Source organism: Bactrocera latifrons, unplaced genomic scaffold (genome assembly GCF_001853355.1).
Source record: "Bactrocera latifrons isolate USDA-ARS-PBARC rearing strain unplaced genomic scaffold, ASM185335v1 scaffold_13, whole genome shotgun sequence".
In the NCBI taxonomy this organism is placed as follows: Eukaryota; Metazoa; Arthropoda; class Insecta; order Diptera; family Tephritidae; genus Bactrocera; species Bactrocera latifrons.
This window is the reverse complement of record NW_017534741.1, coordinates 2,012,968-2,029,768: the sequence shown is the minus strand read 5'-3', so window position 1 is coordinate 2,029,768 and position 16,801 is coordinate 2,012,968. Positions and strand designations below refer to the sequence as shown.

Here is a 16,801-nt window from a genome sequence, read left to right as displayed (position 1 = left end):
CAACACCAACAGCATCATATCGCGGCAGCTTTATCGTCAGCATCGACAACATCTCAGCTGATGCTGACACCTCTTCTAGCAATACTTGCCATTCAGTTATCTGCGCGTACAATAGCTGTAGTGTTGTTGTTAGTTTTGTATTGTTGTTGTTAGTTTTGTATTGTTGCCGCAGTCGCTGTTGCCGGTTGTCATAGTGGTGCTGCTTCTTGCCTCTCCATACACCATGTGCAGCGCGCGCATAGTTCAGCTTATCTCAGCTGAAACTCAGCTCATCCCGGTTGCATCTCATCGCATGCGCGTATAAATATCGCCACCAGCCAGCTATGAGATCATTAACAAAGCATTTGTGCAATTAACCACAAGCAACAGCAGGGTTCTTGCACCGTTAGACAGAAAGTTACAAGTAAACGCCGAGTGCGCCGAAGGATAACGTTACAGTGTTCAAGTGTTGAAAAAAAATTGTGAAAAAATGAAAATTGTAAGTGGCGAGTAAGCGTTAAGCTTTAATAACTTGCAAGTGATTTAACGCTTTGTAAACTGTTTACGAAAAGTGTAAAAATATTTGAAGGAAGCTCTGAAACTTGTGGTTTAAAACTCAGGTCCTCTGCATTGGCATTGTTTCATTAGCAAAGATGTTACTCATTCAAAATTCTGGGAATTCATTAGCTTGAAATGTCCTCAGTAGAGTTCGTATACGTTTGTAAACAAAGTATTTCAAGCAGGTGTAGCCTTACATTGTGAATGTTACTTCATTTAATAAGCTTTAAAAAATCGAATTTTCGTAGAATGGATCGTATCTGTTAGAAGACCTGAAGTAGTTACTGTATAACCCAAGTGATGAGCAGTAAACATTATAATAGTTTTGTAGATATATATATACTCATACTATCGGGGTCTTATTTCTATTTTTTTAAGAATGATTGTCTGATAATAATAGTGACTTATCTCATCCTTTATAGGCCAAAGAATCAAATACTCCAAACAATTTTCCGATGTATTATGTAAAACCTAAACTTGATTTTTTATCAGAATTACATCCTTGAAAGGTTTAAAAATCAATAAATATGAAGTTCAATCACAAAATGTCAGAACTTATCAAAAAGGAGTTAATTTGCGCTAAGCCGTAACTACAGCTAAACAAAAAACAAATAATAAGTTTCTGATTATAAGTTGAACTATTAGGGGTTATAATTTATGTATTTGGAAAAATTTTATGGATATTTTTTTCTTGAAAAATAACACATATATTTAACGAGTTGTTAATTTTGCTTTAAAAGATGTTTAGGGTAACTATCGAATTTGTCCTCAAAGTGGCACACTTTATTCACTTATACTTTCAAGCTCAAAACAGTTGAAGATCCGGAAGCGAATAAATATAACCATCAGCAACAAAATTACAAAAATATATTGCTTTTCGATTATTTCTTTTTTTACATTACTCGACTTGCATGATAGTGCAACGTTAATAACGGTATTGTAACCATGTATTAAAAACAATAAAATTTAAAGGGATCTTCAATAAAAGAATACCACTTACTCTTGTGCTAGTTCTACAATTTTACTTACATCACGCGTTATGCTTTAAAAAAAAAGGCAAAAAAAAACTTAGGACTAAAATGTGTTAAAAGTAATATTTATTTATGAAGCAACCTTTCTGTCTTCCTTATTTGAATACTTGCTAAAAATTACTACAGCGGATTAGATTAGAAGTTACTATCTTTGCATCAGCAGTATGAAGATTTAATGTCAGTAACAAAAAAATTAAACTTAAAAACCACAATTTCGTACTTAAAAACAAATATATTTTATTTATAACGTAAATATGCTAAATTCCTTTTTAATATAACAACAACAGCATCTGACAATCATTGTAAAATATACATTTTCTATTTTAAAACAAGAAAAGCAACAATATCAAACTCATTTCTCAACGCCCCTATAGTGGTCATCAAATATAAGAATTGCCTTGCTGAAATGCTGAATGACAATAAAACTTTGGAATTTATTATTTGTCGACTGCAGGCACTTAGCTTAAACATAAAGTATGTAGTTTAGAAGTGGTCTGATTTATGGTAGAAACTCACATACTAGTTTCTTACGGGGTATGTAGGTGTCCTCGGCAAAAAATAACAATATTTTTTAAAGTTTTTTATTAGATTAAAATTAAACATTTTATTGGAAATTTTCATTATTACAAAAATGCACTATTAAGAAAGAAATTCTGAAATTTTTGGAAAAAAGTATTAAGTAAACTCGGACATTGTGACGTGATAGAATATCTCCAGGATCACCTAAAGTGAAAAAATACGTTTTTTAGTTAAAACCTTAACTTATAACTTAAACGAATGAAAAACAAAACTGAAAATTGGATTTTTGGCAGACATATTACCAAAAAAAAAAAATTTAAATTTTAGTGAAAATTTCGCGATTTTTTTTTTTTTTCAAATAGCTGTAAACGCAGGCCAAATATCCAGATAAACCTAAGACTCCATGCTGTATTGACTATTTTCTGTAATGGAACCATGAAAGCGGTAATCTTCATCCTTCAATAGTTAAGAAAGTCAGCCAACATTAATTTTGCCTAGAAGAAAATGCGCGTAAAGTCCTGTAATTCGAAATTAATAAAAATCAATATTATCTGAAAGTACTAATTTTTAAATATATACTGTTTTGTTGTTTCGAAAAACTATAGTTTCACACAAGAATGCTACAAAATGAGGGTCTGTTAACTTAATTGCTTAAAAATAATCAAATGGAATTAAAAATGATAAAATTGTTCATGCTGAATATTTAACGTTTTATAAAATGATATGAATATGTCTTCACCTAAAATTCAAAATAACAAACCACTACATCATATGACATATATATACATACCATTTTCAGCTTCTACAGGCTTATATAACCAATCCATAACCATTTTATAACCAAAACTGAAATTTTGTTGCAATATGAGAGGTTTCTCTTATATCAAAAAATCCATAAAATTATTAAATTAACAACAAAAACTATATAAAAAAAGTATTTGAAAACTCCAAGCGTGCAATAACAACAAATATTAAAAAAAAATCGCAATAAAACACAATTTACAATCGACAAAGCTCCCCACTAAGTTCAATTGACATTTAGCACTTCAAATAAACCTTATTTATGTACAACAACCACAAGACAATGGTTTAAGCTAATACATGCCACAAAGCGTGGGGTCATTTGGCGCAGCAAATCTGACAAGCCAAACATAAAAAATGACAAACAGAAAAACAGTAAAATTTATGAACTGTGAACACGAACGCCCACAGCAAAAGGCAAAAGCAAACATAAACATAGACGCCGATATCGAATTCAAACATTTAATTGTAGACGAAGCGTCCAGGTCTTTACCACAAACAGCAGTTTTGAATGCGATAAGGAAATGAAGCTTTCAAAAAGTATAAATTATCGAGCGCTGTGCTAGTCGTAAGCAATTAAAATGAAATCAAGAAAATTGGACACAAATACAACCGCACTTAAGTAAAATTAAGCTAAATACCGGCGTTAGTGGCATCTTCTGCTGTGCAACAATGGCAGCAGCAGTGCCAACTCCGCACTCATCACATTACGACAACAATTAAATGTTGCTCAATTATCTGATAGCGCGCTTAAGGCGCGGAGCTGCAACGACAGCTTGGTGCGCCAGCTAAGCCAACGGCAATTGGCATGCCACATTATGGTATGTGAAAAGGTCAAATGCGCCGGCGCGCATAACAGGCGCTTCCAACGGGGGCAATTTTGTCACAATTTTCCCGCTAAAAGCGGCGATTAGCGGGTGAAATACCACATAAAGATCAGCGCGGCCAGCAGCGTCTGGTGGCAAAAGTCAACGCGACGTAGATGAGTCGCTTACTGGCAAGCAGCGCGCAGAGCCACTGAAGAGTTGCTGAATGCCAGCGGATGACAACGTAGCGCAGACTAGACTGTAGCAAAGCTATGTCAATACATTTGAGTGTTTATATATGTACATATGTAAGATCTATTCATATATAACAAGCATTGTTTTCAGACTTGTTGGCGTGTGGTTATTCGTGAAATATCAACCCAGACATGTCGACAGACAAACAAAACCAGGCAAAAAATTTACGTTTTTCTGTAAAAAAAATTGTCGTAAAGTGAGCACACACATACACATGTGTAAACATATGCACATATCGCTTCGTGGTATTGCATGTCGTCGTCGCAGTGGCAACACCGTCCCATATGCTGGACCTTTTTGTGGGCGCAGCTCGAACGCAACAACATTATTCACCAAATATTTTGCGCAAATATTTAAACAATTTTCGGTCGCTGCTTACCCAAGCACTACAACAACAACGTGCAAACGAGCGCTTGCTCAATATTTAATTTATGCACTTGATTCTACAGAAAACATTGGGCAATAATTTAAATTTGTAAGAACGCAGTCTGAAAATACTGTTGAAAACTCTACAAGAATCTAATAAAGCATAGAAATATTTGTACGCAAGACTTGCGCAACAAAAACAACAAGCCTTCACACTTACGTGCAATCGTTGTCAGGCACTTCGACTTTCAGTGCGCATTTCCTGCAACAATAGACGCTGTGAATGGGCACTCAGGCACTCAGCAGGCAGATATTACAATAAAATAATAAATTAAACTAAAAGAGCGCTAAATATTGCCTTCACAGCACTTACAYACACACACACGCACACAATTAAAACAAAAATGCGAAATTGACAAAGACGCGCGCAGCTCAAGCCGGCAGGGCTGCACGTCTCGTGCAAATAATGCGATTACTAATGCAAATTAGATGCGCGGCTCAAATTGAAATATCAACACGACAAGTACGCCCTTTAAAATACCGCCAACAACAACAACAATGATGCATCAARCAAATTGCTGTAATTAAATGCATTAAGCGCATTGTTGTTGCCCATTGAAAGCCGCCAAATAAACAGTTGATTATGGCTGTATTTGAAAAAGTACACAAAAACAAAAACAAACACTGCTGTGCCTATTAGTGCTCACACTCGTGCTCACTATCAGTATGCTATTGCATACGAGTGCAAATAAGCGAGGCGTAGATTTCACGTTCATAAATAAAGGTGTTCAAAATGGCATCGCAATGAGCTGTCAAGTCGCTGTCGATTTGAGTAGTTGTAATTGTGAGTTTTTGTTGCTTGGCACTTAAATAAATCATTGGCAACTGTGTTACGACGCCAGCCACAAAAATACAATGGGCAAATGCTGGAAATAAGTAAAATAGTAAAAATATTGATTAACTATTGAACTACTGCCAATTGTGCAATAATAGTTGGTGATTTGTTATGCCGTCGTAATTAAGGGTGGCGATTGTCTTGATTGCACGTGTGTGTGTGTGTGTGTGTGTGGATATGAAGAAAAATTTCAGTAACTCAAAGTTAGTTATGTACGTAGTTAAAGTTGTGGTTGTAGTTGGTTAAAGTGAAATACGTTTGCTGATAGCACTTATGCAAACTTCTCATTATTCGCACACGTTATGAAATCAAAGGAATTCGCAATCGCCCAATTTCGTGTAGATAGCCAGTCAAATAAAAAAAAAATGTCCATACAAAGACTTAATTTTAACCACACAGTTTGTATGGCAGCCTTATGCTGCAGTGGTTCGATAATGCTATAGTAGTTCAGTAGCTGAAATTTTTGCACTCACATAGCCAAAGCAAGCACAAAAATAAATTAAGACATTCGTTTCATTCAAGCAATGATTTTTCAAAAAGCTTAAGCATTTCATTGTATACTTGAAAGCAGCGAACATTTTTTTTTTCTAATTTCTTTTCTTTCGGCTGCCTGTCCTGGCACATGTACCGCAATACTAACTGTATTAAATATTTTTTTAACTCTCTCTATATCTAAGTATCACTAATAAAGTTTCGATTAGCACTTTGGAAACTGATTGCTAAATTCCTTCATTTTAATGTATATAACTATACAAATTACTTATTTGCTCCAAATATAAATGTTATCTGCAATCAATACCAAAAACACTCGGCTTCTTAATTGAGCATTATCTTTTGATTGCAATATGAGTGCCTTTCGCCATTTGTAACCTACATTCACTTTCGTATTCACCAATGGAAGCACACTTAATTAAAATTTGATTTGAGCTTTAATGAAGAACGTGCATTTTCAAGTGATTGCAAATTGATACAACTGATGGTATTATATACATATGTACTTATATACACATATCTATATATAAATATATGCACACATTTTTCCCTGCAAAGTTCATGTCATTAATGGAAAAAAACCAATCAATTGGAACAATAAACAGCGAATTTCAATTTAATCTGTTCTACGCTTCATTTGAGGATTTACTGAAAATTTTCGGAAAAATGCATTAAAAAGTCAAATTCCACTCGAAATTACAATAGTTAAACTTTTATACGAGCAATGTCTCGGAAATGTTCAAAAACTCACTGTAAATTTTTTCCAATTTTCTTTTAGAATCTTTAACAACACAATTAAATGCAACTATAACTGAAACAACAACAACTCATTAAATTTGTTGCTTAAAACTGTTTTACTTTGTTTAACTTAAACTCACTCAAATTAATACAAATAATATTGGTTTGGCTCCTGTAAACCTTAAGATATTGTAGAATAGTTGAAGAGGCTTTGAAAAGAGTTCAGTGGTACCCTGAGTTGTTTTTATTGTTGTAGCGGCAGAAATCTGCAGAGTTACCCGTCCTTGGCCGGATAAAAATCCGGACACGCCTGTCATGAGAACGACCAGTGGTACCCTAATCAGCATCAGTAAAAAAAAAATATACCAACATTTTCGTTCTTTAGATCAGAACTTTGAGCCGTTGCCTTTAACAAATCGTTGTCATATCCGAATATTTTCTATTTTTAGTTTTCTTTGAAAAATGCTGCTAAATTTGCTTTTTGTCGGCCTTCTAACTGTATTAATTTACCACTTCCTAATAATTTCTTAATTACTCAAAATCAGAATAAATATCATTTATCATTATATATTCCATACATAACTAACTAATAAATGCTCGTCCATTCTTTTACTTCCAGCAAATCACATTACTTTTGATCGGCTGCGCCGCGTCCGCAGTGTTTGCCGCACCGCAAGCGCAGGGTGAGGCAGGTGCATCAATTGTTAGTCAAGAATCGAATATTGAACCAGACGGCTCTTACAACTACAAGTGAGTAGCAAGCGACAAAAGTATTGCCTACTTTGCGGCGCTAGCATTTTATTATTCACTTCATCACACAAAAGACTTAAGACACGAACTTGCGCCGCCATACAAGCCACAGCTGTTTAAAATAACCAAGCATGACGCTAACTAACTACTGGTATTACGAATTTATGAATTTCAATGTGCCAAATATGCAAAGAACTTCAAAAAAATTAATTCCTTTTCAAAATTAAAGTGATAAAACAAAAAATATTTAACGTTGGAGCGCGCTACTAACAGCTTAACTTTAGTTAATTGTCAACAAGGAAAGCTTATACAACTTTTAAAAGACTTTGAATGCCAAATTTTAACAAATCGCCACGTAAATCATTGATGCTGTCATAACTCACTTAGAAGGAAGAGCTTAAAGCAGAAGGTTAAACATTAAAGATAAATTAGAGATAAACTAGATTTCCGTGAAACAAAGCGCTGAGTCTGGCTTTCAACCATTTTTTAAAATTAAAATAAAATGACAATTTTACTAGTATAAGTATAGTCGTTGCGATTCTAATGCCGAACATATAAATTTTTAATTTACTCAACGCACGTCAACGCAAATATGCAGCCATACAAGTTTGGCTTATTCAATAAAACGCTGATTTATCTGCGATATTTTCCATGCTTAACCACCAAATCTTTAATTTAATAGCTGCAGCTTGTCGTAAATAAACACGTATGTATTTTGACGCCATTTTATGAAGTCACAATAATTTAACGATGAGTTTACGAGTGCAGACAAGTTCAAGTTCGGAGCTTAAGTGTTTTCCCAGTTATATTACTCTTCAGCAACAATACAAAAATTATTAATAGAAAACATGCATATGGTAAAGCTTACTTTTTACATCAAGAGCAGCAAATAATTTACATAGTTTTGTAATAAACCGCAACTATTCTATTTGGAATATTCCATAAGTGTGTGCATGTGCTATTAATTACGATAATAAATGGCTGAATGGACACTTGTAGACCTATAAAGTCGACAATTTATACTGATTTTACAAGTTTATCCACTTTAAGCAGGCATTTGAAATTGAAACTTAAAAGCAAATTAGTTATTTCTGCCAAAAACTAGCTTTGTGCAAACAACATTTTTGCCGGTTTTCTGCTCCACGAATAAACAATTTTTAATATACTAGTAAATGTTCTTAGCCAATTTAAAATTATCTTAACTATATTTCTTACGATTTTTGTTATTTTGCATGTTCTGGGTTATTAAGTTTCAACTTAACTTGTTTACATTAAGCGCAGACTAAAAAATCATAACTACTAATGTCGAATTTTCAGTTAAAAAAGTTAAATAAAAATTAAAAAAAAAAACCAAAAGTAGAAAGAAATCAACAAACATCATTTGTTTTGTTGCAAATTTAAATAAATTAAATTTAATTATATTTATTCAATTAGCTTAACGATGTTTTCCTTTGTGTTAAATTTCAAGTTAAATTTTTTTTATTATAACCTTCGGGATTCAAATAAGAAAAGCAGTTTTATTTAACATTTTTCGTATTAAACCAAAAATTGTATGACTTCCTTAGCATAGTTGTAGTTTGGCTAACCCATAAGGGTATAAGGGTATACTCCACATACATCATTTTACCGTTTTATTTATGATAATTGAGAAAGCTATGCTATTTGATTATCTTTAAACGTGGCTCAAAAACTCATTTCTTTTCCAAAAAAATTTCCCGCAGAATTCAAACATAAAAGCTTCAGCTGAGTTTTTTAAATAAAGTATTGAAAAAGGTGCAGTTTAATCCACTGTGAAATTCACGTTAAATAAAATAGATATGTCTTCAAAAGGCTAAGTGTTTTCATACCAAACTTAAAAAAATTTCAAAGTAAAATATATTGAATAAAACATTGACCATTATAATTCTTTAAATTATATAATTACTTTTTACCACACCAGTTGTCGAACTAATTATTTTGGATCTGTGAATTCTCTTAAGAGGTTAATTGGGTTTCCTCGGGTAAAAAACAGCCTTTTATTAAAAATTTTTTTCTCATATAAAAAATAATGATTTTAATAGATATTTGGTACAAATGTACATTATTAATAAAAAAATTATGAATTTTTTGGAAAAATATATTCTTTTACAAACACTTTTACAAAAAAATTTAAATTTCAGTGAAGAATTCAACAATTTTTTTTTTCAAGCAATTCTAATCGAAAGAAATCTTTTGTGCAAGTCTTTAAGAATTGTTTCTCAAAGACCTGTATAATGTGTTCACGAAGATCGGTTGAGTAGTTCTCGAGAAATCTTGCCAACCGACTTAAAAGGCTGCACACTTAGCCTCGGAAAAATTCGATTTTTTCGAAACCGTAAACCTATGTAACCCATAAACCTTCAAAAAACACACTGGAGTATAAGGCACCTCATGCAATGTTTATTTTTTCTAAAGTATCATTTATGGCAATAAAAGTTAGCGTTTCTATTCTATTAACTTTGACTTGGCTAAGTTCAAAAAGTAATTTTTTCAAAAGAATTTCAACAAAAAAGTTTCCAAACAGTTGTTGAACGTATTGAAAGAGCTGCAATTTACCTCACTCTGCGCAAAAATATTCTAATTGATTCAACTAACCATTACAATCCTATATATCCTATTATAAAGCATGGTAAAACACTTAAGTTGGTCTAAGTTTTCCAACATTCTTCCGAACTCATTATTCTGAAACTGTAAAGTTCTCTTAACTATATTATAATCACTTAGAAATTAAACTCGGTTATGACGATCCATCGCCAACGTTACAAAAATTCTTTATAAGTCCCATAGGTTATTGAAACAAGAAAAAACTTTAAGCTCGATTGCACCGAAGCTACAATAGCCGTTACAAATACAAAGCTTCCATACAACAACTTGATCAGTCAGTTTGCATGGCTGTTATATTCTACAGTGGTCCAATCTTTTCACTTTTATTTTTAATGTGAAAGTTCTCTTCTATATCTTTGTTGTACCTCAATTCTGCTAATTTTGAATTTGCGTGTGAATTTAATTAAAATTTGCAAAATGCACCAAAATCGTTTTACAAAAATTAAAATAAAATTCGTGCATTCCAAAGCAACATTTCACAGCATACAAATAAATTACATTAGATTATACTTTATGGCACAACTTTCTACAAAGTTGATCATTTTACGGCTCACTTGTTTATGCTACTTCGACGAAATTTAGACATTTAAATTTTATGGCGCCTCCTACTTGATCAACGTTGTCGACGGCCAATGCCGCCGAGCAGACGATACCGCAAATCTTCCAATGACAATTTATAAATTTCATTTATTATTGCGCTATACTTAAATTGACAAAAGTTAATAGCATTTAATTAAATCAAAGTGAAATTCCGAAAAAATACCTGTTCCTGCCGTTCGATGCTGGAATAGGCAATAAGCAAATATCTCAACTACCGGTTCTGATCATCTGCAAACGCTTACGAAATGCTTTTGCAATGTGTCTACGTCAAAGGCGAAGCATTTGGAAAACAATTAAGCAACAGTAATATTAGAAAGCTAGGCAATTTGATAAGTAGCATTTTTGTATATTTTTATAAAATATTTAGATTCCGATATATATATATGCATATACATTTGTTTAAAAAACATTTTACTAAATACACACTTTTACTCTCTCTCTCTCTCTTACGCTTTTTCCACTCATTGCTATTTTCTGCCAGCTATGAAACCTCTAACGGCATTAAGGGCGAGGAGACCGGCACCCTGAAGAAGGCCACCTCACCGGACACCAGCGATGTGATCATTGCGCGCGGCTCGGTCAGCTACACTTCGCCCGAGGGCAACCTGATCACGCTGAACTATGCTGCCGACGATGAGAATGGCTTCCAGCCACAGGGCGATCATTTGCCCACACCACCACCAATCCCACCAGCAATCCAGAAGGCACTCGACTACTTGCTCAGCTTGCCCCCAGCGAAGCGTCGTTAAGCATTTCAACCGCAAGCGATGCGTGCCATGCGAAAGAAAGCAGTTAAAGCACAAAAATAGTTTCTCTCGCGCTGCACACATACACACACACACACACTGTAATAATGTGACAACGCAACAGTTCTAAACAATCCATTCCTCTAATATCCTTATCAATATATTCCTTGCCATGTGAATCCTTCGAAATGATTGCTGTACTATACTAAAAAGCCTCAAATATGTAAATATACTTAGACAAACCCCTACCTAGGGACGAATGTGGACACGTTGCTCATACGCATAAAAATTAAAATAATTATATCAAATACACACACACACACACATACAAAGACGCGTTATGCACACACGAAGGGTATGGAAATTGAAATCATGCAGCAACATAGCACTGGTGAGTTGAAGCATTGTGTAGCGAGCTGATGTGTAAATGTATGTAAGGAAAAGCTTCGAACAAACTACTAAGTACACTGACTGAATGAACCGTTAAATATATTAAACAAAAACATATAATAATCAAGTATACAAAACAAAACAAAAATAAAAAATATTAATAATGTAGTAGTTATCAACTGGCATTTGCTCACTACTCCCACTACTCTTAGCAAATGTAGAAAACACTCACGCCACTGCACTTTGCTTCAACTTCCGCTGTGTGCACCGCATCCTACACCCTTATACTCTGCCTACAATGATACTCAGCATTTCACTGCACTACGAAAGTCAATTAATCACAATATTACTAAAAGTTTAACACAAATACAACATATCACCAGCATGCTCTAAGCTCTTTTCAAAATTTCCACTTTCGCTACTTTAGTCCTTTGCACTTTCACAGCGTAAGCTATTTAAATTTGCACCTCTTACTCATGAGCTCTCAATTACTCTCACTTACTTCGTTGAACACTGTCTCAACTTTCTCTCTGCTGCTGTTCTTAATTTGTTTTTGTAGTCGCCGGAACTTTATCGCTTCGGTCCCTTGTGATATTGTTGTTGCTTTTTATATAAACAAAACACGTAAAGGAAATGCATATTTTGTAAAGAAAGAAATTATTGAATATTTTACTCGAGAAACGTACGGAAATTTTAGTGTATAAATCAAGATAATGTTGTTGTATCATATGTAAAGTAAATAATATGGACGATTATTTACATTTCTCTTAAATGTACATTTTATACGCAAATGTTATGCAAATCTGTGTAATGAACTAAGAAATGCAAACGAAGAATTAAAGATTCTTTAAAAATTAAAACATGTCTTTTACTGAATACTTAGAAGGTTATTGTTTGCTCAGCATTTGGGATTTCAGTAATTTAGATCTTCATCAAAGAATTTGGAAATATGTAGTTTTTGAAATTTTAAAGTATAAAAGCAACACTGAAGTGACACAATTTTCATTTAACAAAAGCTTTTGCTAGACTCAATGCCGGCGAAACACTTCATGTGTAGATAGTAATAATAAGTAATACATGTTGCGAAAGAACTCAACACCAAAAAGAGACAAATCCCAAGTTATATATGTTTTTAATGGGGAAATTTTTAACCTGTGAAGCAAAAATCATAATATTAGAAATAAGGGGTTTAAACTGCAGTCCAAAAGATTTAATTCGCATTCAAAAACATACACATAGATAAAACGAGCGAATCATTTCTAGTTTCTCTATTTTTTTTTTTTTTTTTACTGAAAACACACAGAAACTTCAATTTTAATAGGTAATGTTTATACTTTGGCACTTACTTGTTGAAGGTTATCTCTCTCAAATGTTTATATCACACGATCTACGTAGCCAATCGACCAAAAAGTAAAATTGTCTGCTCACCGTAGTGTTCTCTTAATAAATTCATTTAATGAAGCGATGTGTGGAAGTGGCGCCGTACTGTTGAAACCAAGTGTCGCCAAAATTACAAGCTTCAACTTCAGTCATCCAATAGTTGCTTATCACGGCGCGATAACGGTCGCCGTTGCCGGTGAGAGAGGGCAGCATTTTTAAAGAAATATGGACCGCTGAGTTTACTAGCCCACAAGCCGGTTCCTCAGAATGAAATGCCAAGATCGATTATGTTGACCATAAGTTGAGCGAGGCGCGCGAAATTCATTCATTACAGAAAGAAAATTTTCGTTATAAAGTTGAACGATTTTTAAACGTTGTTCAGACATAATTCTCTCCATGAAGAACTACCAAACAATACTGAATAAAAATAACATGACAGCTTAACATGACTCTATCAAAAAAAGGCTATTGAAAGAAGCACCTCTACTTGAATCACCCGTTATAAGGCGCTTAAAAAATCATGTTCTGAATTGGTTAATTTTTAGTGATGGCATAGCTTAAAGGTAGTTTTTCTGTAATTAGTAGAGCAAGTACTTAAGGATAAGCTTCTACTTACAGGTAGCCATGCCATGCCACTCTATAAAGATTTTCTGATCTGCCAAAATCATTTTCTTTGAACAAGTTGGATTGCATTTAAGTGTTTTGAAAGATGTGCACATTAAATCTATTAGGGACGCAACTCGCCACTAGGCACAATGTGCCTCGCATATACTCCTGCTCCATTGAAGTTCTTAATTGACTCGTAATCCAAATTAATGAGGCATGACAGGCTCCAGGGTGTGTAGTATCAACATACCTTATTCTCATTTTATCATACATACCTTCCGATAAACTTTTATTAACAAACATACACATATAAAAAATTTTCTTTAAGTTAACAACAAAAATTTCATATTGGAGAATTCTTTTCTGTTTTAGTATAAATTTTTATTGCTTTTGGGACTTATAATTTTGACCAGCACCATTTAGAGGGGCACCATTTAAACAAAACCACTTAAGTCGTGGGAAACGAAATTGCATACACAAAAACTGTGGATGAGATCTTATTTATTTCGAAATAAGGCAAGAAACTCTGTTACCACCAATTTCTAGCGTTGCAACACGATGTTGACCGATTTCCAGTCAATCTCTATTTCCATCAAGACGGTACGCCGCCTTATAGACACATTGCTTGCAAATTTTGGTAACTCGCAGATAACATTAAGTGCAGTAGAGCCGAAATGCGGCACCAAAGATTTGCCCAGAGCAGTGGTCTTTAGACCGACATTTTTTTCAAATCGTAAATGACGTAAAATTATCTACATAACAGAAAAGAAATTACTTTGACCGAATTGGAGTGTGTTTATAAATTTCATTTTAACCTCACGTCGATCTTGTTAGTAGACGCAGTATATATTGATTAATATTTGCAACTATCAAATTCCACTAGTATTTTATGGTGTTGAAAATAAACACAAGACAAAAGACAATTTTCCAAATCGAGTGTTTTATAAATCACAAAACAATGTTGATGATATATTTCAACAAGTTGTACGTACCGTTGTTTAACCATTAAACTCTAATACTAAAATAATAGCACCTAAATTAAATTTAATCAAAGTAGACGGACTTCCCACGGTTGCCATGGAAGGAAAAGCAGTTTGATATATATTCCAGTTTATATCTTACCTGCAAATTTCATATAAATAAAACGAAACCTTCGGTATTCTAATAAAGGAGTTCTAAACACATGCTGCCCAAAATATGTCCAACAAGTTTCGCCAAGAATCAAATTATATGCGCACTTAAGACGCAATCACTTTCAATTAAATCAAAAGTTTACTTTTCAATTTATTATAAATTGTACATCACCTTATAAAGCCGTTAGTTAAATAAAGCGATTTACCGTAAATGTACCGTAAAGTTAATTGTTTGTCTCCTAATTATTCTAATATTACGATTATCAGCTGGTCGTTATTTGAAATCCGCCAACTACAACAACAACTGACCAAACAACTGGCTAATATTCGTAAAGAAATATGTAAATATTATATACAGATATGAATCTAGTTTATATGCAAATTGCCAAAATTTGTTTCACTGAAAAATAAACAACAAATGAAGTGACAAAATCAGTTACAATATAACCGCTTTTAGTTATGGTCTATGATTTTATGATTTACAATCCAAATATATAGATTATATAATATAAGAATATAAATAACAACAAAGCCAAAATGATTTCGAAGCTTTAACTTGTTTTGTTTTATACAAATGTTGTTGAGCACACACACACAGCGCACACATAAATCTTTCTGCTAATGATTTTCGAGAATACTGATTAGCAGAGGTGTTGCTGTAATTTGTTGCTGGCGCCTATACTGAAACCTTTTATTTTGATGCATTGCTGAAATTCAAATTTCACCCAAAAATACATTCGCATTCTGATAATATTAAATTCCATTTATGCTAATTTAAATTAATTTATAGCTACCCTGTAGAAAATATGAAGTCAAATTTGAGTTCTGCTCTCTTGTCAAAAGCTTCTTTAATAAGAGAGAGAGAGAGGGAGAGAGAGAGAGAGAGATAATAGACTCCAGTCTATTTGATTTATGATAGTTGAATGTTCGTTTGGCTACCCTCCAATGACCCTTGAAGGTTTCAAAAAGCTATTCTACTATAAATATATAATATACTTACATATATAAATACGGCGGAGAAGAACTGATAAGGAGCAGCTTCTTTGTAGAATATTCAATTTGAATTTAAGCGAGCTCCACAATCCACAAAAAGGACCCCACAACTATGATGGGATAGGTCTCCTCAACATCGCATATAAGATTCGATCGAACTTACTATGTATGTGAAAGATTAAAACCAACCGTCAACACACTGATTCGACCTTATCAATCTGGCTTTGGCGTGGAAAAATTAACAACTGGTCAATTATTCACGACACTCATCGACACTCACCACCTCTTCGTCTGAGCAACACCAAAAACTCCGTCAGGATCGGGAAGGACCTCTCCGAGTCGTTCGATACTAAACAAGGCTTCAGACGAGGCGACCCCCTATCGTGCGACTTCTTCAATTCAAAATTATGGGTGCTGTAGAGCTTAATTGAGCAGGCACAATCTATAAGAAATCTATAAGAGTGCACCGCTGCTGCCATACGCCGATAATATTGATATAATTGGCCCCAATAACTGTTAGTTCGTTAGTTCTAAATTCTCCAGACTGGATAAGAAATCGAGGGTAATGGGTCTGGTAGTGAATGAGAATAAGATTAAATATATCCTGTCGTCTCGAAATCCAACGCAAAATAACTCTGGCCAACAGGTACTACTTCAGACTGAGTAGCCAACTGAGAAGTAAAGTCCTCTCTCGAAGAACAAAGTCTAAAATCTATGAGTCACTCATTGCAAAGGTATGGCCGATGACAACATCTGATGAACCGACATTACGAGTTTTCGAGAGAAAGGTTCTTAGGAAGATTTATGATATTTTTCGCATTGGCAACGGCGAATACCACAATCAATGGAACGATGATCATTGACATAGTTCCGAATAGAATAGCAACTACGCTGGTTGGGTCATGTCCGAACGGATGAAAACTTTCCAGCTCTGAAAGTCTTTGAAGCAGTTCCCCGCCGGGGGAAGCAGATGAATATGGAGACCTAACTCCTTTGGAGAGATCAGGTGAGGATGGACCTGGCTGTACTTATAATCTCGAATTGGCGTCTAATTGCGAAAAGAAGAAACGACTGCCGCGATATTGTGGTAAGCTAAAATATGTCATTTAAATATATACACACACATTCTCTCTTAAAAAGA

The 16,801-nt window shown here is 33.9% G+C and overlaps 1 protein-coding gene across 1 annotated transcript; it reads left to right on the top strand.

The window, feature by feature from the left end:
* The first annotated feature begins 326 nt into the window (after positions 1–326).
* Positions 327–11,974, top strand: LOC108978986 (endocuticle structural glycoprotein ABD-4). The gene is made up of 3 exons (XM_018949525.1): positions 327–478; positions 7,060–7,190; positions 10,894–11,974. The coding sequence occupies exons 1-3, from the start codon at positions 470–472 to the stop codon at positions 11,159–11,161; spliced, it is 408 nt and encodes a 135-aa protein (XP_018805070.1). The 5' UTR covers positions 327–469; the 3' UTR covers positions 11,162–11,974.
* The last annotated feature ends 4,827 nt before the right edge of the window (positions 11,975–16,801 follow it).

Coding starts and splice junctions, on each gene's coding strand:
- LOC108978986 (XM_018949525.1), top strand. Junction 7,191..10,893: donor GACGGCTCTTACAACTACAA/GTGAGTAGCAAG, acceptor ATTTTCTGCCAG/CTATGAAACCTCTAACGGCA.